Source organism: Cheilinus undulatus, linkage group 21, assembly GCF_018320785.1.
Source record: "Cheilinus undulatus linkage group 21, ASM1832078v1, whole genome shotgun sequence".
NCBI classification, from domain to species: domain Eukaryota; kingdom Metazoa; phylum Chordata; class Actinopteri; order Labriformes; family Labridae; genus Cheilinus; species Cheilinus undulatus.
The window spans coordinates 2,019,252-2,040,500 of NC_054885.1; the positions used below are offsets into that span (position 1 = coordinate 2,019,252).

Sequence of the window (21,249 nt, forward strand, 5' to 3'; positions counted from 1 at the left end):
CTTTTCAGTTTTAGTCTAGTTTTAGTCCATAAAAAGTCCTCATATTTTAGTCTTTACTTTTAGTCCAAGCATTTATTCTATTGCCTAAATCTGGTACCAAATCATGGTAGTGTGTTCTCTGTATAACCTGGGGTCCCTGCTTTCTACAGCTGAAAGGCAGAAGAGATACAGATGCGTGCATTTTGACAGATTTACCCACAGTGAAGAAATATCACAGATTTTGAATGTCATTCAAAAACTAGGTTACATTTTAGTCTAGTTTTAGTCATCACAGATCTATTTTTGTTAGTCTCAGTCTAGTTTTAGTCATCACAGATCTATTTTTGTTAGTCTCAGTCTAGTTTTAGTCATCACAGATCTATTTTTGTTAGTCTCAGTCTAGTTTTAGTCATCACAGATCTATTTTTGTTAGTCTTAGTCTAGTTTCAGTCATCACAGATCTATTTTTGTTAGTCTGAGTCTAGTTTTAGTCATCACAGATCTATTTTTGTTAGTCTCAGTCTAGTTTTAGTCATCACAGATCTATTTTTGTTAGTCTGAGTCTAGTTTTAGTCATCACAGATCTATTTTTGTTAGTCTGAGTCTAGTTTTAGTCATCACAGATCTATTTTTGTTAGTCTCAGTCTAGTTTTAGTCATCACAGATCTATTTTTGTTAGTCTCAGTCTAGTTTTAGTCATCACAGATCTATTTTTGTTAGTCTGAGTCTAGTTTTAGTCATCACAGATCTATTTTTGTTAGTCTCAGTCTAGTTTTAGTCATCACAGATCTATTTTTGTTAGTCTCAGTCTAGTTTTAGTCATCACAGATCTATTTTTGTTAGTCTCAGTCTAGTTTTAGTCATCACAGATCTATTTTTGTTAGTCTCAGTCTAGTTTTAGTCATCACAGATCTATTTTTGTTAGTCTCAGTCTAGTTCTAGACATCACAGATCTATTTTTGTTAGTCTAGTTTTAGTCATCACAGATCTATTTTTGTTAGTCTCAGTCTAGTTTTAGTCATCACAGATCTATTTTTGTTAGTCTCAGTCTAGTTTTAGTCATCACAGATCTATTTTTGTTAGTCTCAGTCTAGTTTTAGTCATCACAGATCTATTTTGTTAGTCTCAGTCTAGTTTTAGTCATCACAGATCTATTTTTGTTAGTCTCAGTCTAGTTTTAGTCATCACAGATCTATTTTTGTTAGTCTCAGTCTAGTTTTAGTCATCACAGATCTATTTTTGTTAGTCTCAGTCTAGTTTTAGTCATCACAGATCTATTTTTGTTAGTCTAGTTTTAGTCATCACAGATCTATTTTTGTTAGTCTCAGTCTAGTTTTAGTCATCACAGATCTATTTTTGTTAGTCTCAGTCTAGTTTCAGTCATAACAGATCTATTTTTGTTAGTCTCAGTCTAGTTTTAGTCATCACAGATCTATTTTTGTTAGTCTCAGTCTAGTTTTAGTCATCACAGATCTATTTTTGTTAGTCTCAGTCTAGTTTTAGTCATAACAGATCTATTTTTGTTAGTCTCAGTCTAGTTTTAGTCATAACAGATCTATTTTTGTTAGTCTCAGTCTAGTTTTAGTCATCACAGATCTATTTTTGTTAGTCTCAGTCTAGTTTTAGTCATCACAGATCTATTTTTGTTAGTCTCAGTCTAGTTTTAGTCACCACAGATCTATTTTTTTTAGTCTCAGTCTAGTTTTAGTCATCACAGATCTATTTTTTTAGTCTTAGTCTAGTTTTTGTCACGGGAAAAAGGCTGTCGAACAGTTTTAGTCATAGTTTTAGTCGACGCTGACATAATAAGAAAATAAACCTTGTGAGGTAAGAGAGGATCAATGATGCACTTTGTTCCATTTAACGCTCACAGGAGCTGGTTCCTGTTTGAGAAAGAGTTTCCTTTTACCACGCTTGTACCAAATGAAGGGTTGTTTAGGGGCCAAAAGACCGGCTCTTACTCCTGAGCTGATCCAGATCTCCAAAAGGAGGCAGATTTTACATCAACAAGTGAGGCTGTATGAACATCCACTATGGAAACACAAGAAAGACCAGGGTTTACTGAAACAAACTGGACTGAACTAAACCAGACAACTCGGTGGACATGGACCATAAGTGAGCGATATGACCCTCCAGACTTTAGAAGGAGGCTTTTAATCGCAGTCTGCTGCCATTTCTCAGTTTTCAACACTTTTAGGACAGAAAAATGGCTAAACAGTTTTTCTTAATCTGAGCCATTGGCATTGTTGTAAAAAGCACAAATCTTTGGCATTTTCACACCCCAAAACACAGCATTGGTATTAACATTATGGACAGACATTGTTTCTTTATTTATTTGTATTTTAACCAATAATCAGCCAGAGTGATGAGCAGATCTGTAGTTAATCCTTGGGAAAGAAACTGGACTTTAAAATCCATTTGTCACTAGGAAGAGAGCATTAAAACACCCACATGGAGCATTATTTTTAGGAGTGACCTTGGGATGATTCAACTATATTCTGCTTTATTGTAGCAGTGAAAAATCACAGACTCTGGTTCTTTTCATGCCCCTCTAAATGCAAACTACAGCAGAAGCTGCTCCATACTGAATACTGGTCAGACTACAACAGAATGATGCAATATGATATTAAATAAAGCCAAGGTTCACTCTGTGAAGCTCATGAATTATGGTCGAGGAGAAGGAGGGGAAATTCAGAGTCTTGTCACAGAAACAAATCCTTCTCCGGCTGAATAACATCTCCTGTGGCACGACGCTGGACGAGGCGTATTAGGGTCCCAGCGGCAGATAGCCGAAACGGGACGTACTGTACTCTGCTGTCGCTGTCAGCGAGCGATAGCCGAGGCGAGAGCGCTGCATGACCACAGGGATGCAGGCCTTCACGGCTCTGTAACTAATATTTCCCAATTACTCCGAGCCATGGGGAGAAAAGCCTGCAAAATGGCTCTTTCAAGCAGGAGCCCAGTCTTTCATGTAGCTGTGAAATGCATCACTATCCATCAACGCCCTGCCTGCCTGACTGACAGAAGGTCTGACAACATCCTCCGTGTGCCGCCACGGGAAAAAGCAGGCCCTGTTTAGAAAAGTGCAAAACACAGGAAGGCACTCTTTTACTTCATAAGGGTTTAACACAGGGGGTTTGATATTTTTGAATGAAATGAGGTCAACAATTACTCCTCAGAAAAAAAATGCCGCTGGAATAAAAAAGGAGGACGGTGAGTGAGTTTTAACCCTGAATCTCACCTCATTAATCCGCCTCTCCTTAGACCCAAATCCTTCTGGGACAATCAGAGATGAAGAGTGATCTCAGATTTTCACAAATCAAGTCTAAATTGAGCCAACACCCGAGGCAACAACACCATTAACAGTAAATAGGACAGAAGAGGGTGGGAAGTGGCGGATTTAGGTCCAGCTTGTCAACACGACTCCTGCTCGATGCAGGTAAAAGGGCTGTTATCTAATGCAGTGGTTCTCAACCTTTTCAGCCCGCGACCCTCAAATAAAGGTGCCAGAGACCAGGGACCCCCTTTGGACCTGAAGGTGGTTGAACAGCTAGGAACATTCAAGAACAGTCGTGTGCAGACAAGGCCGTCCATAAGGAGTTATAAAGGGGGAGGTTTCTGGGACCCAGCCAAACTGGGGGTCCATGGAGGTCAGGAAAACCATGGTCCATTGTAAAGTTAAGCTGTGAAAACCATATTTTATATTTTACCTGAACAATAACCACTCTTATCAACAAAAAATATCTTTATTTATTCATTTAGCCTTCTTTAGATGAACAAACTTTTGTTAAAAACATCATTTAAATGGGTTAAAAAATGCTAAAATCTGTTCATAATGGATAAAACTGGTAACAAGGTAGTGAAAATGGATTTTTAAAGAACATAAATGGCCAAAACTTGATAAAAGTGGAAAATGTGACCAAAAAATGGTGGATGAAATGGCTATGAAGTGCAAAAAAAAGAATAAAAAACTGATATAAAAGGGGAAAAATGGGCTAACTGTGGTTAAAACGGACAAAAGGATTGAAAAAATTGGTTGATAGAAGCAATAATGGGTCAACAGAGGCAACAACGGGCAGAAAGTGGCAAGAATTGGTTTAGAAGTGACAAAAACAGGCAGAAAAAGGTGATGGAAAATTGACAAAAAATGGGTTTTAAGTGAAAAAAATGTGCTAAAATTGGCAAAATTGGTGTAAAAAAATGAGGAAAAATGGTTAACATTTGATAAATTAGTGTAAATAGGCAACAGCATAATTTTAAAAAAAAAATCTTCGTTTTTTTAAGGCATCTGGCGACCCCCTCTCAGTGTCTCGCGACCCCCAAGCGGGTCCCGACCCCAAGGTTGAGAAACACTGCTGTAATGAGGGTCATTTAATCTCTGTAAATTGTTTGCACAATTACCTTAATGGTGACGTATTTGACCCCTTTAACTCTTTAAGCACCAAAGTCACAAAATTGCAACAAGCAACATTGCTGAATCAAACAGGCTGTAGCTGCAAGTATGGTGCCTAATGTTGTTACCACTTTACACCAGGAGATGGCGGACATGAGTAACTTCAATCCCAGCAGTAATTGTGGGTGTGTTTCTATTCAAAGTTTTGGAGTATATAGAGTTTGAAAGACGCACCCATGGTCAAGGACACGAGGAAGTGGTAGTAGTGGTTGTAGTCAGAGCGAGAAGAGAGAAAGAGAGCGAATTGTAGCGAAAATACTGAAAAATGCCAGGAGGTCTGTTCACCGCTGAGGTATATTCACTGAAAAGAGAATATTTACCCTCTGACGATGACGTTCAGTCATCCAGTGAGACAGAAACTGACGGTGCATCTGCGAGCAGCAACAGTGAGTCTGTGCGCCATGACAGTCCACAAGCAGCCCATACCAAAGTCGATGCTTTGCCTCACCATGGCCGGGGTGGGAGTGATTGGCGAATGCTGAGGAGGGGATGTGGTGGGGGTCTCAGGGGTGCCCCTTGTTTTTCACTCATTTTCCCCCAACTTTTTGCTGTTTTTTTCCAATTTTAGTCACTTTTCACTCATTTTCCACCACCTTTTTTGCAGCTTTTTGCCAATTTGAGTTGTTTTTCATACATTTCCATCACCTTTTTCCTGCTTTTTGCCGATTCAGGTCACTTTTCACTAATTTTTCCCTAATTTTTTGCTCCTATTTGCCAATTTTAGTCACTTTGCACTCATTTTTCACCACCTTTTTTGCAGCTTTTTGCCAATTTGAGTTGTTTTTCACTCATTTCCATAACCTTTTTGCTCCTATTTGCCAATTCTAGTCACCTTTTACTCATTTTCCCCACCTTTTTGCCAATTTTAGTCACTTTTCACTCATTATCCCCAAGTTTTTTTTTCGTTGCCGTTTGCCAATTTGAGTTATTTTTCACTCATTTGCCAATTTTAGTTGTTATTCACGCATTTTCCCAACCTTTTTGCTGCTTTTGCCAATTTTAGTTGTTTTTCACTCATTTTCCACCAACTTTTTGCAGCTTTTTGACAATTTGAGTTATTTTTCCATTCATTTGCCAATTTTAGTCACCTTTGACTCATTTTCCCCAACCTTTTTGCCGAGGTTGCAGAGGTCGAGGAACTCTCAGAAGTTTGGTGCGTGTGTTACAGGGTTGTTTAACCTCAGAGAGAGGAGCTGTCTGAGAGGATGGAGTAAAAATAACAGCCCTCACTTGGTTCCATTCTGAGTAACAAATAAAGCTTTCATGGAGCAAGCTTCTCTCCTTGGACTCGACTTGTCATATCGATCTGTTGGCCTGATCACAGTCGGCCGTTACAACCCTGGAATTAAAGTTCATCTCTTACAAAGCCGGCGCAGGAAACTATCGTAGCGGAGACTCATGGAGAATGACCACACTGCAGCCGTTAGCAAACACCTCCATTTATCTTCCACGTAGCTCTGAGAGTCGTAGATTTCATTTTAATTTGCTCAAGTTTGACATTTAAGTAAAAGGCAGTGAAGTGTTCAGAATTGATGTGGCCATGTTTGACTCTCATTAAAACACCAGCCACACAGTGAATTACTATTCCCCACCATGGTCCTCCGTATGTCGGAGCAGTCCTGCTGTTAACCAACACATCACGCCGCAGAGGAAAGAGGAGCGGAGACAAGATGCTGATGCAAGGCCGGCGCTCTGTTAGTCTCTCCCTTTGTGACTTTAGCCAAAGTCGTCTCCTAATCAACTTTGAAACCATCGATGTGAAGGTTAGAGTCACACCTTTCCTCAGTGGTGCAGATAAACCCGCCCCCATCAACATTCCTGTCAGCGGCTGCAGGTCAGCCTGATACGATACCCGTGGCCTTATTCCAAGCTCGCCTTCGCTCTGCTGCCGCTGCCACGTCAATTTCAGTCCAGGAGGAAGTCAAACGCCCTCTAAGAGACTCCTGATCAGCGGGGGAGAAACCTTTTAATTGGCTGTAAAAGGAGCAGGAAGAAGAGGCGGTGCACAGCATGGCTCTGGTTTATGAAGGTGTGTTAGAGCAGTTTAACGCCACTTTTCTTCACCGCCTCCTCCTTGGTATTGACCTGCTTGAATACTCAAAAAAGAGCAAAACACATCTGCTGGTTTTCAGACATTTTTAATAAAACTGAACATGCTTTACCATAATAACCAGCATCACAGCCTTACTTCATCCTACTGATTGTTGTTGCTGCTTTATTAGCATGTCTCTACCTGTCTCTCTCTTCGTGCATCTCTCTCTTATCATATCCTAACAGCATGAGATGCAAGCGTCGGTAACATCAGCTTGATTGCACTGATTATTAACAGCCTGAAAACGATGCAGGGCAATAGTTGCAGAGAAATGCAAAGCAGCATGTAGTTTAACTCTGCTTCTGTTTTCCTCTCCATTGCTAGCGCTGACACAGACGAAGAGCAAGGAAAAAGGGAGATGACATGGCACCAGGAGTGTATAACTGGGCTACTTTCTTTAATTTCCTTGTACTTGCTTGTTAGCTTGTTTTATGAACTGGTGTGTAGTCAGGTCAGGTATGGGAGCATATGCTCTGGCCTCCTGATGGCCTGCACCAGACCCATGTCCCATCTCTCCAGGTATCCTCCCAGCTGACCCCTCCATGATGCACAGGGTCACCCCTGGCGTCTGGACCAGTCCACCTGGTCCTGGGTGCCCCATATGTGGTAAGCTGAATCAGGCCTGTAAAAGCGCAGCTGCTGGTTCGCAGATGGCCTAGTGGTTTAAGGCGCGCCCATGAATGCAGGCCTCATGGGTTGGAGTCTGTGGCCCTTTCCCGCATGTCTCTCCTCAACTCTCTCTTCCTGTTTCAGATTCTGTCCATTGTTCTCCTTTATCAATGAAGGCACAAAAAGCTCAAAAATAAATGTTAAAAAAAAGAATAACACAGCTGCTGTTCCCGTATCCATCAGCTGACCCTTCCCCCTCTCCTGAACACGCTGGCATTAGACACACAGTCTTGCAACGATTCCAAAAAATACACCAAGAGAAGCTCTGTAAGTTATCAGCAATCTCTCTGATTGATTACCCAATTCTCTCTCTCTGCAGCTTCAGGTTGAAAATTTATGAATATATAATCATCGAGCATCTTCAGCTATATAATAAACAACCTAATGATTTCATTTCAGGTGCAAAAGGTTAAAATAATAATAACATGGTGGCTCGTGTAGAGCTCAGACGTGCTGTACTGCAGCTTCATTTGTGTATTCAGATGGCCGAGCTGGCTGGAGCATGTTTAACATAAATTATCATTAGTTTTATCATGCAGGGGTCAGCATGAGTCTGTCCTTTCTACTCCAGCTCTCACCTCACACAAAGGCTACGGTTTCATTAGCATACTTAAATCAAACAACAGTTTATCACTGAGGAACACAGCTCTAGGAGGAGCTGTAACACAGACACGGGCATTAGTGGTATGAGTTCACTATTGTTTATATCTGGATTAAAGAGCATCGCTGCATAATAACAGATTTTAACTGGAGCTACAGTGTCAACACATGTGCTACAGTTTAGACAGAGCATTGTACCGGGACTGTGGGCTCGAGAATGATAAGAACTACGTCACCAAACTAGTAGGGGTGTAGCAAAACAAACATTTTAGTTTGGTACATGCCTTCAGTTTTTAAGTCAAAGTTCAGTGCATTTTTGTCCAACTTTAAACAATCCTAATAAAACAGACAGTGAGCTTGTTGAGACATGACGGAGCCCTTCCTTCCTCTGCTGCCTCCAAGCGGACATTCAAAGGTAGCCAACCACATTTAGGTTTAGGTTTTATAACAAAGCAGTGTTATAACATGGAGATTTCAGTTCATAGAGGGCCGGTGAGACTGCTGAGTTGAAAGGAAGAGAAGGAGAATCATTAAAATCCTGTATTCTCAACAGCTTCTATGGTTGTAGATCGGTCATATTTATTGCTTTTGTCCCGTTAAAATGGCCTGCAGGGGAATATGTTAGCTCTACTTTTCCTCCTAGTCACAGTGACGCTCTTGTTTGTGTGGTGCCATTTAGAATGCTTTAATCGTAGCCGGTGGATCTACAGTCAATTACTACACAATGTCCACACTACCTCTGCCTTGTCCTCGTCGTTGTCCACTGTTGTACCTCACTGGGAAACAAAATGTGATGGTGATGGTCTCACTCCAGTTTCACCTGTTTACTTTTGAGACGTCCCAATACAGTTTCTTCCATCCTGATTCTGATACTAACGTGTTGAGTATCGGCCGATGCCGAGCACCGATCCCATACCAGCATGAACTTTCTGGACTGACTGTGCAGACTAGCAGCGTATTTTACACCTATATTTGACTCAGAACATGGCTCAACAAATAGAATCATAATAAACAGCATCTCTGTGAGCCTGAAGTTGTTTTCCTGCTGATTATTGAGCTTTACTGCTAAATATTAAAATAACATTAATACAAGGGGCTGCAGCACAGACTCTCTCTCTCTCTCCTTTATACTCTATTCAGGCAGCATCACATGATCACAGAACAGCCTGCCATTGGCTGACAGACCCTCACAAAGGTTAAACAATATGGCCGTTAGCATTCAAGCTAGCAGTAATAATTGGATCAAAGTGGATAAAAAGACGTTCAGTATCAGGTTTACTGGTTTGGATTTAATCATTAAAGTCCCCAAAAGTCACACGAGTCCCAGGCTCGCTGAAAACGCTGCTGTAAGGGATGTGTCAATGTGAAGGCACAACAGCTAGCTTTAAAAGGAAAAACAAGTAAGAGGCAACGATCTATGGTTCTAGAGTTATATAACTTTAGATAAACTGGGTCACTTCCTGACGAGTACGACAGCGCCGGTCTGGAAGGCGTTTTAACAATGACATTCAGAGAAAAACTGTCACACAGCCTCCATTCTTTGCTGCTGCAGTGGCTCTTTGCTTCTTCTTCTCTGCTCTAAAACGGTAGCCCGTGCATGACGTGTTTTTTTGTGGCAGCAAAGAAGAATTGATTTCTGGTTCATAGCACTAACAGTTAGCATGGCTACACCAAGCAAAATATAAAGCTAAACCAAAGGGTATCGGATCGGTGCATAAACTTGTGTACTTGCCGATACCAATACCTGAATTTTAAGTAGTATCAGACGTATTTCTGATACTGGTACAGGAATCAAAACAACCTTAGTTCACCTGCTTAACTCCAATGGCAGAAGCTGATGATGCCGGAGCTGATGTCTCTCACACATCGCTCTGTCACACTAACAGTGGCGGCGGTTTTACCTCATGTGTGCACTACAACACACATGCATTTAAACCAGTGATGCAGAAACCCATTCCACGGCATAAACTATACCAGAGTGTCATACTTGAATGTAGTGATTTTGACCATGAATGCATCAAAACCTGTTAAATAAAGGAATAAATTAAAAGAAGGAGTACATTTCTGCAGATGTACCTGACTTTCTCTCTGACTTTCATTTCTAATGAGGCTGAAGAAATGCATGTAAATAAAACGCATTAAGCATCCAAAGCATTTAAAGTTAGCATAGCAGGCCTCTGGTTTTCAGACATTAAATATTTGAGAAGCTAAGCATTTTGGTATTTGTTCTGGTGCTTCCTGACCCCTTTTTCCTTTGCTGAATGTCTCACTTTAGAAGAATCAGAAAACCAGGAAGCGTGTGGTCTCTGTCCAGACAGACAGAAGAGCAGCGTTCCCCTTCTCCTGGTCTAACATGTGCTGGGACGCGTGCCTGACTAATTCATTCCTGATTAGAGACACCGGGCAGCTTTCCCGAAGCGTGTGGAGAGAGCGGCAAGGAGAGAAAACTCATTTCCTTATTACCAATCGATACCTCCACGTGCCTCACCTGCACATTATCATGGTGAGAGAGGTCACTTCTCCTTCCACGGGCAGGACAGACGTTCTGAGTGGCAGAGGCTGAATGGATGGGAGAACACTGCAGCTTTAACAGCAGGAGCTGCATGACGGCATGCATGAGTGCGTTCACACGTGTGGGTGTGAACACGGGCCGGGTGGATGTGTGTGACGGCGTGCGTGCGTGCCGAGTGCTCCACCTAGTGTCGAGAGGCTGAAGGACGGAGCGTGTCGGCACAGATGATGCTGTCAGAGCTTTGACCTTTTTGTTGTTCTTTTATTCCTGCGACAACGGGGACGCCGCAGACTGTTGAGTCACTCACATCTGTTTAAGGAGAGCCTCTGGGAGTAATGAAGGAGGAGGAGGAGGAGCTGGGACTCAAACAGGACGATGGACCGATAGGAATATGAAAATGTTCTGGTTGAATCAAAGTGAAGTCCTGCGATAACTTTGGCAGATATTTTACATTTAGTCTGAGGCTTTAGACAAAAACACTCCCCAGTTTTAGTCACATTTTACTCTTTTTAACCCTTTAAAGCACTGATCATCAACTGGTGGTCCAGGGGCCATATCAGGCCCCCCAAAGCTTCCTGTCCGGCCCCCAACAAATCATTAAATTCAGAAAAGGAGGAAAAGAAGATGTTGTGGTTTGAGGAGTATCCCTTGGCTTTAAATGTCTGCAGCTGTTAAATCAATTCCACAAACAATTAATATTGAAATAACATTAGGATGACTCAACATTTGTTCTGTTTTTGCTGAAATTTACTCTCATAACTAGTAGATATTTTAAAAAGGGTTAAGGTTGGCAGAATGCTGCAAAATGACCAGATAACGTGGGAAAAGAGTTAGAGAGCAGCAAAAATAGGTAATAAGTGGCGAAATGGGTTGTGAAGAGGCACAAAGGGACAAAAATTGGCAGAAAATGTTGTAAAAAGAGGTTAAAATGTTGCAAAATGTTGCATAAAAGGGGCAAAAAGTATCAAAATTTGGTTACAAATGATAAAAAATAATGCAAAATAGTGAGGAAAAGGGATTTGAAAAGTTGCAAAAATGGATAAAAGAGTGGCACAAAAGGGATAAAACATGCAGGAAAAGTGGTTTAAATGGGTTAAAGAATTGCAAAAATTCGGTTAAAGAGGCAAAGAGTATCAAAAATTGGTTACAAATAGGGCTGGGCAATTGATCGAAAATTAGATTAAATCGCAATATGGCCTGCTGCAATTATCAAATCACAGAAGGAGCAATGTTTCTTTAACCTGAAATTTGTGTAAAAATGCCAGTTAAAAACTTTGTTCTTAAAACATGTTTTTCAACTCAATAAGCAGATTTGTAAAAAATCAATTTCTCATGAGACACTTCAGTTTTTTATTTTGACTTTACTGAGCTCTAAACTGAAACTGGTGATGCTTATATATGCAAGCTTAGTGTATGTGCATTTTTACAGTAAACATGACTAATTATGAATGTGATTAAATGATGGAGCAGAAGTATTGTCCATATTTGGCCTTGCACAGAACCTTGTTTTTGTTTGTGTGGTTTTAGTTGTGCTGTGCCTGATGAGAGGACAACATTTATGTACCAAATAAACCTTTTTCCTTATATTTGTCAGTGCCTATAACAAAGGTGAATCCGGCTCTCTGTTTAACTAACAAAAGCTTCATTAAAGCTCCGATCATTCAGACTGAAGCCTCACAGTCCTGTCCAGGTTGTGCCCCCTCACACACACATTCACACACACTCACAGTAAGGAGATTAACAACCTTGATGGGGTCTCACACAGGTAATTACAACCAAAGGCAATTTATCCATATATAATTACTTCCAATTAAGCAGCCATCAGCCTTCCTTTGTGAAAGTGAAGATTGGACAGAAAAGGCGTTTAAAAAAAACCTGAATTATCCCACACAACCTTCACTCCTCCTCCACGCAGCGTCCGCCGTTAATTGAATAAATGGAAGTGAGATTAGAGGCTGGAGGACAGAAGAATATTACCTTTGTTGAAGAACATGGAGGCCATCTGACCCATCTCTACCCGCTCCACGATGTCGAAATGATCGACGTGACCTCCAGATCTCTCTGAGGAAACAAAGACATCATTTTAAACAAATGTCAAGAACAGCAAAGGGAGTGTGCAGTGATGTTCCATCTCTGCAGAAACAGGATTAGCTCTCACTCAGGAAAAACAGGGGCAAAGATTTAAGGTGTTTTTAACCTGAACTTTGAATGTCTGAATAGTTCATTTATCTTAAAAAGTCAAGGGTTTCATACGACTATAACACTTAAAACTACTGACCTCAATCCAAAAAAGTTAGGATGTTGTGTAAAATATGAATGGAATCAGAATACTGTGATTGGCAAATTTTTAACAGATATTCAAATGAATGTAAGATGAAAGGATATTTAAGGGTCGAACTGATCAACTTTTGTAGGAAATATTAGGGCCGGGCGATATTATTATACAGTGTGTGTATATTAAAAAAAAAAAAAAAAGGGGCATCCCTACCACAGAGATTTGTAATGCCTTGGATACTCACGGACAGACAGGATGGGCTTTGCCTCCATCTCTGATCGACCACGGCCCATGACATCATCATCTGAGTACTCGGAGGTGGAGTCGCTGTCATCGACCTGTGGAGATAACACGAGCGTGTGAGGAACATCTGGAAATAACAAGCAGCAGCTGGAGAGAACGACGGCTCCACAATTCACACCAATCCTCTCCATCGTTCACTAAACTCTCTGCTGATTAACGTCAATTAGCTGTCGATGATCGTCAGCTATGAGTGCCATCAGCTGAATTAATGCTCGACAGGCTGGCAGGAGTTCAGAGAGGAGATGAGGAGCGACAGGAGCTCATTTATCTATGACAAACCCACAGCAAACACAAACCACCCAGCAGAAACAGCAGATTCACCAGAAGAGAGGAGTCTTCATGCTTTAAGGCAACAAAACCACACATTATACTAACTTTGAAAAAAGACAGCCAAACACCGAGATGAATGAAAACCTGTGAATCATCAGTGAGGCTGGCTTCATGAACTGGTACTCCAAGATTTAGGACATCATCTCAGCATCAGATATAAAATAATGAAAGCACAAACAATCTGATATACAGTTTTCAGTCATGCTTCCTTTCCTTCTTTTGGTGTTTTTATCATAGCCATAGCTTTCAGTCATGTGAATATGCAGAGGCCTGGAGGGCAAAAAGAGTTTAGAGAAGAAGCAGATAACATTGACCACTACATGGAGCTGCAGCTCCGGGCCTATTATCCTCCATCTCTCCACATTTACATCACCTGACAACCACAGAAAAACTAAGGTGGCTTTCACACCAGGGGCCCGGTCCCAGATCCGAGTGCACTTGAGCCCAAAGTCCGGCTCGTTTTGATTAGTGTGAATGCAAATGAAGCGCGCCTGAGCACCGGGTCCAGGCCCACTTGGGGAGGTGGTCTCAGGCGGACTACGTGGACTGTGGCACGGTTCGGATGAGATGTGAATGCAACCACGCCCGGATAAGCCTTATGACGTCGTCGCAAAAACCAAGAGCTCCATTTAACACTACAAATCTGATTCGTCAGCTCCGATCAAAACATGCAGCGGAATACGGAGACTTTAAAAGAGCAACAGGCAGCTTCACCGAAGATACACACTCTGGACTTTAAGAGAACAGATAAGTACCCTCGAGGGAGCAATAAGGCAAAATAGATGACAGAAAAAGTGGTTCATCGCGTTGGACAACCAGCCTGTCTCGTGGTGGATAATTTGGACCCACGCTACGCCCTGCCGTCTCCAGGTTACATTACTGACACCGCTTTACTGGAGCTTTAACAAAGTACATGATAGCATACTAGAGAAAGGCAACTTCACTGCCGTTAGCTTCACTGCAGACGTTTGGAGCTCAGATGTTTGCCCCATGTCCCTGCTGAGTCTCTGACAAATAAAAGTGTAGCAGCTCTAGTTGAACTTTAGAAACCGCACTGAAACTACAAGAGTGCCTTGTGTTTGATATTTGGGTTTTATTCCAGTGTTAATGTTTTGGTTCATGTCTCAGATTAAGCTGCTACATTTTAATAAGGATTGTTGTTGTGAATCTGTGTGATTCATATGTTTTTGATCCTATTCAAGTTAAACTGTTAACCAGTGTTAATTTTGACAGCACTTTTTAATTTAAAGTTATAGTCTTTTGTCAAAAATATCTTTTAGTTTCAGTCATAATGTAGTCATCTAAATTGTTTTAGTTTTAGTCTAGTTTTAGTCGACGAAAATTCCCAACATTTTAGTCGACGAAATTTACAGTAAATTTAGTCGACTGATTGGATCTCTCCCCAATTACCCCGCCACCACGCAGCCAAAGTAGCTGTGATTGGATATATGCCTAACTTGCCCCTACTTTCTACATGGCGAAATTAGGTCTGATTGGATAAAGTCCAACATTTCATCTACTTTTTATTTTTTGACTAAAATGTCAATTAATTTAGTTTTAGTTTTTGTCTATGTGAACTTGTTTTTATTAGTTACTGTCTCATTTTCATCAGGGTAAAAAAGGCTGTTAACAAAAACTATAACAAAAATAATTAGTCAACAAAACTAACACTGCTGTTAACACCACTTTAACGTGGAGTTAGGATGTTTTAATTCATTTTTTAGTTCAGTTTTTTGTTGTGACTAAAAGAGTCAAGTTCACTTCTGAGTGGAATTATAATATTTAAAATTCATTTGTTGAACTGATATGTTATTGTGACTATTGACTCTGTTACTCCACCTCTAAGTGAACCTGAGGTTATTTGAGTTCACTTTTTGACTGCTCAGGTCGTTCAGCTGACCACTTTAAGTGGATTTTGATTGTTTGAATACTGAACACTGCACTAAGTGAACATGTACATTTATTTTTGACAGATAATTAAAGTGAAACAGCTATTACACCATTCTGAGCAGAAATGTGATTTTATGTTTTTTACAACAATATTGGCTGTACTGAGTTAAATGGAATAAGTCTGAGATATCTATCTATTGGCAGATATTCAATATTAAAAAATCAGATCAAGATCAGAGGCCAAAAGTGCTCATCAGGACAACCCTGATGATAATATTATACTGTGGTCAGTAGGCACATTAACATGAGTGGTTCTTACTGTAGACTCTCATTTTACTGAGCATTAGGCCTGATTAGGCCTTGTGGTTCTGTTTGCTCCGTGTAAAGAGGCTGTTGTCTTCTCAGCAGACATCCTGGGTTGATATCCAGCCTTTGGAGCATCGATTCCTCTCTGCCTCTTTCTAGTTTCCACTTCTATCTACTACACTATCTGAATAAAAGCCCACAAATACTCCTTTGAATAAAAATACTGTCCAAATATTCACTATTATAAACTTTTACAGCTTACACCCTTTAAAACAGAGGGACAAAGTCTAAGTTGGGGCTTTAAAATGAGAAAAAATGTAGACAGTCTGGGTGTAATTCATAACAGAATCCAGCAGAGGGCAGTATTATCTCCTACAGCCTGAATTGTTTAATGAGAGCATCACTGAGCTTAGAATCAGAATGAGCAGATATTAGATATTTAAGTCTTTTTATAATAAATTTAACTGTTCTAGGGGTTGATGAAGCAGACAGAAGAGCGTTCTCTAACTCTCAGATTAATTTCACACCTTCTACACCTCAATGAGGTTTTCTTGGCAAACATATATGATGCATCGCTGTGAGAGAGTGCTTTACTTTCAGAAATGTACCTCACTCTAGCAGAGAGAAATAAAAAGCATTCAGCTGCAAACATTTCCAGTTGTTTTCCATTACGGGGGAGGAAAAAGGCTGCGGAGAGAGCAGGAGCCATGAATCAGGGCCGAGTGTTTGGGGCTCGGTTCGAGTCGGGCTATTGTCCTCAGGCTCATAACTCCTCAAGTGGAAACCCACAAAATGACTTCTGTACCGCGGGGAGAAACACAAAGCAGAGTCCGGGCCATTGGAAGAGGGCAGAGTCTTTTCCTGTAGTCAAAGTAAAAATGATGGACGAGGCAGATGGTAATGGAGTACAGTCCTTTATCGACAAATTCATCCACATTGGGCTCCTGATGGATGGAGGCAGGAGACACATTTCACTTCAGCTCTGATTGGACAATAAAACAACAGCAGCCCCCAAATAAAAATGAGCTCAGGGTGGAAATGGAGTAAATGTCCTATTATGTTAGTTATTTTACTGGCCCACTAATGTAAGGAGTATCTGGGTCTACTCAGAAAGTCTTTGGCCTCTGGTTCAGCTCCTAACTGCTTTTTCTTCAGCTCAATAAGAAACAGCACAGGGTCAAGGAAAGGTGAGAATAATGGTGCTGCTTGTTTGGCACAGAAAACCCTGATCTCACTCTTAATTCTACTGTCAGTGTCCTTCTATACTCACACATAGGCCATAGAGTTCTAGTGGGCTACCCGCTGTTCTAAGAACCAGACAGCAGCTTCTCAAACACGCTGTTTACTGTCTGAATCATCAGGGGTGGAGCTTAAGGCCCTGACTGGGCTTTACATCCTCTTTATAGAGCAAAAGGTAGTGTCCTAACCAAGGTTATTATAGTTATCTAAAACCAACTAAATAAAAATTATCTTTTTAGTTAACTGAAACTAAAACTCAGCTTTACCAAAAACAAAAACTAACTAAAACTGTATAGTGCGCTTACAAAACTGACTACAAAATTAAAAAGAGAGACAAATCTCCTCAGTTTTAGTTTTTGACACAAATGAGTCGTTTCCACCAAGTGGTCCGGCTCAGTTCGGTGCAGAACAACACGCAATTTTGGGCGTTTCCATAGAGCAAAAGTTGGAAAGGGTCCCAAAAAGCCGATCAATACTGTCCAACTTTTCGGCACCCTTCCGTAGTGGTGCCAATATTACCTATCCATCCCAAATAGGTGGAGCTACACACACAAATATAGGGGGTTGTACTGACGTCACACCAGCGCCCGACGAGACGGCTCGGCTCCAGGCTGCAAAACACGGAAGTCTGCACTGTGAGGAGCGGGCAAAAACAGGAGCAAAACGGACTAATGTCTGCTTAAATCTGGGATTTTTTTTTTGTACCTGTATGAATGAGGAACTGCAGGTGGGATGCCGACATGTAGATTTGACTAGTTGGACGATTTGCAGTCATTTATCTCACAGCAGAGTACACATTATGCTTGCAGACATTAGCAGACTAGCAGCCATCCAGTGCTACCCAGCAGACCAATCACAGGGCTGAAGGTCTGCATCATTTGATGCATGGTCACATTTTCATCTTACTCTGACCTATGGGGTATGAAGCTTCAATCAGCTAGTTTTAGGGCTTCATCTCTTCTCCAACAGGATGTGTTCAGTCTGTTTTTAAGAAGCAGTGAGCAAAGCAAATCTGCTCCACTCCACAAAGAGAAGCCTTAATAATTTGTCTTGTTTAGTGGCTCTACATGAGCCCAGTGGCACTCTTAAAATAAATCTGGCGTGGTGTTTACTCTAAAGCTTATTATCCCTACAGTGTATTTGTGTATGAAAAAACATGACGTACATCTTGTTATTAGCTTCCTAAGCATGCCTCAGCATGTCAGAACAAGAGCAGAGAGCACATTAAACCAGAGCTAAGGAGTGGAAACGTCCCGACGCTGCATTTCTACCAACATTAGTTCCACTTTTACGCCTACAGGGTGTAAATCGTGTTTGGCTTAATGTCTTATTAGACAAACTCCCCCTAACACAGAGGAACACGGACTTCTTTAATGTTTGGTGTGTCTGACATACATCCTAACAGCTAACAGAAAGCCATCAGTCCAGCCAGCATCCTATTAAAGATATTTACATATAGAGTAACAGAGTTCATCTTCTCACCTCCTCCTGCTCTCTCCTCTTCCAGCGCAGCTGAGCGTTTGCCGCCGCCATCGCCTCAATCACAAACGTGGTGGTCATGTAGCTGAAAAGACAAAGATAAGACAGTAAGCAGCTGGTGATGGCACTAAAGTTCAAATAAAACGTACTTCAGCTTGGTGCTTGTTCTCTCTACTGTTTTAACTTTAACAGCAGTGATGATAACAGCTTATATTCACTTCCAGCTTCCTCCTCTTTGATTCTCATTATGCCTGAAGGATTTGTTCAACACTGCAATGATGATAAGGCTTACAATAACGCTGCACAGTCGTGCATAAATTATCTGTGTGTCTTTCAGACATTCAGTCTTCTTGCTGCAGTTACAGCTCCATCATCTTTCAGCTCATAGCGTACTTGTTTACAGCGCTGTAAGGCTTCTCCACAGGTTAACGTCCACATTCCTGAGCTGAAGTCACCACTCTTTACTTCAGCTGGAGCACAGCCTGGCACAGCCCAAGTACATCTTCATCCCCACTTTCTAGAAAAACGTCCTGCTCAACCACGCTTCCTATGAAACCCTAGCCATAGAGATGCACCAATGAGGGCTGATAGCAGCATTTAACATAACATTTAAGCTGATGCACTGATGTTTTTGACGCTGTTTGACTTCTGGTGCAGAGCTTCTGCCCTCCTCGGGCATTTTTGGCCATTTTTCTCAAGTTTCTTTTTTTTTTTAATTTGTGATCATTTTGTCAGTTTTGCAGCTTGTGGCATGAATTTTAACAGGAACTTTTCTTTCTAGTTAAATTTTTGAAATCCAACATGTTTTACTCTTAAATGTCATTCAGACTCTCTCAGTGAATTTTGTACCCTTTGGACACCTTCGAGGCAAAAATATACACGTACAAAAAAACTGCTATTAAATCACCAAACATCAATATCTTTTTCTACTTTTTTTCATAAATCTCTTTAACAACTTCAGATTTGCTCAAAACTACCAAATGTTCAATAATTTTCAAGATTTTAATGCTTTAAATAACAGTTTGATTATATGAAATATTTTATTTTTTACTACAAAAAACAAAAAAATGTGAATTATTTTCCACAAAATTAATAGTAGAAAGATGGGGCTTTGGTGCTGATGAGAGTTTTGGATGGGTCAAAGATCAGCAACAAAATTGATTTCATTTCCCTTGTATTTTTTATAATATTTCATAATATAACAGGCAAAAATACAAGAATTTGGTGCATGGTCCTACAATGAGTAAATGGTTGAATCTGGTGGAATATGGTAAAAATGTCAAATTTCACTAGATTTCTTCACATTGAAATGCTGACATTAAAGAATGCAGGATTTTACACTGCAAAGACAGTGAGATTAAAAAACCTGGTTTTAATGGAAGTCAATGGGGCATTTTTGCCTCAAGATGTCCAGAGGGTATTTCTGACATTACATAAAAAATATTGATGTAATCAAATCAATTTTGTTGCTAATCTTTGACCCATCCAAGACTCTTATCACCCCCAAAGCCCCATCTTTCTATTTATTATATGAAAAATAATTCACTTTCCTGTTTCTTAAGAAAAAAATAAAATATTTCAAATCATCAAACTGGCATTTAAAGGGTTAAAATCTTAAAAATTATTGACTGTTTGGTAGATTCGAGCTGGTCTGAAGTTCTTAAAGAGATATATGGAAAAAAAGTAGAAGAAATATTGACATATGGTGATTTAATGGCAATTTTTCTGTATGTGTACATTTTTGCCTCGAAGGTGAAAAGAGGGTAGTAAATTTGAGGAGGGCAGGAGGGTTAAGGACAACCGAGCATGCTCAGAACTCCCAGTCCAGTTTGGGTCTAATTGAGGCATATACATGTGAGTATCAGAAGATTACAATAGCATGTAAAAGTTCTTTTTTTGTCTGATTTACTACAGAAAGTCACATTTACAACTTCATCTCATACAAAGGGAAATATATCAAGACTTTTTAAAGATTATTTTGGTTCCAATGATTATGGCTTACAGTTTCAGAAAATAGAAAAAAATCCACAATCTCAAGATCTAAAACTGTTGTGGAAAAGTTCAATTTGCAAAGGTTTTCTTAGCTTTTGTTCCACACAACCACAACCATGAGGAAGACCGCTGACTTAAAAGTCCAGAAGACGATCACTGACAACCTCCAAATGGAGGGTAAACCACAGAAGGTGAAAGGTCATGCTGTTCTCAGAGAATGTAGCAAAGCAGAGTCATGAAAGTTACATGACAGGAAAACTGTGGTTAGGAAAGGAGACCAAGCAACAGGGACGAGCTCAGCCTTCAGAGGACTGTCAAAGAAAGCAGATTCAAGAATGTAGTGGGGCTTCACAAGGACTGGACTGAGACTGGAGTCAGAGGAGCAAGAGAAACCACACAGACGGGTCCAGGAACTAGACTACAAGTGCCGTGTTCTTAGTGTGGAGCCAATCCTGAACCACCGACATCAGAGTCTGACCTGGACTAAGGAGAAGAAGAACTGGACCATTGTGGTCTCAGTGGTCCAAAGTTTCCAGATGAACGAGTAAATTTTGAATTCCATTCATAAATCCAGGCCCCAGAGTCTGGAGGAGGATCAGAGAGGTCCAGAATCTTCCATATCTTGTAGTCCAGTGTTTCCAGTCTCCACAGTCAGTGATGGTCTGAGGGTCCATGTCATCTGCTGCTGTTGGTCCACTGGTCTTTATAAAGTCCAGATCAACGCTGTCCGCCGTCTACCAGGAGATTTCAGAGTCCTTCAGGCTTCCATCTGCTGAGAAGCTTTATGGAGATCCTGACCTCCTGTCCACCATCCCACAGTGAAACCAGAAACTGGTTTACCGACCCTGGCATTACTGGGTTTGACTGGCCAGCCAACTATTCTTAGCTGACCCCCAAAGAGGATCTCTGAAAGATGAGAGACTCGGCCCCATGACATGAGAAATATGCAGAAATTCATGAAGAAGGAGCCCAGACCAAGTACTGAATTATAAATGAGCAGAATTTTCCAGAAGGTCAACATTTCTGAATCATAAATCCTTTTTGGACTGGTGTTTGTAATATTCTAATATTTAGGAAGAGTGAGTTTTAGATTTTTGTGAGCTGTAAACCCTGATCCTCAGGATAAAAAC

The 21,249-nt window shown here is 40.7% G+C and overlaps 1 protein-coding gene across 1 annotated transcript in view; it reads right to left on the reverse strand.

Annotated features, from left to right (window-relative positions):
* Positions 1-21,249, reverse strand: part of tmem104 (transmembrane protein 104) — a 92,331-nt gene that overhangs the window by 63,762 nt on the left and 7,320 nt on the right. Inside the window, exons 4-6 of the mRNA XM_041778616.1 lie at positions 18,131-18,212; positions 12,825-12,918; positions 12,283-12,366 (exon numbers count right to left, since the gene is read on the reverse strand). Coding sequence (XP_041634550.1) covers positions 12,283-12,366; positions 12,825-12,918; positions 18,131-18,212 — 260 coding nt within the window. The remainder of the gene's footprint in view (positions 1-12,282; positions 12,367-12,824; positions 12,919-18,130; positions 18,213-21,249) is intronic.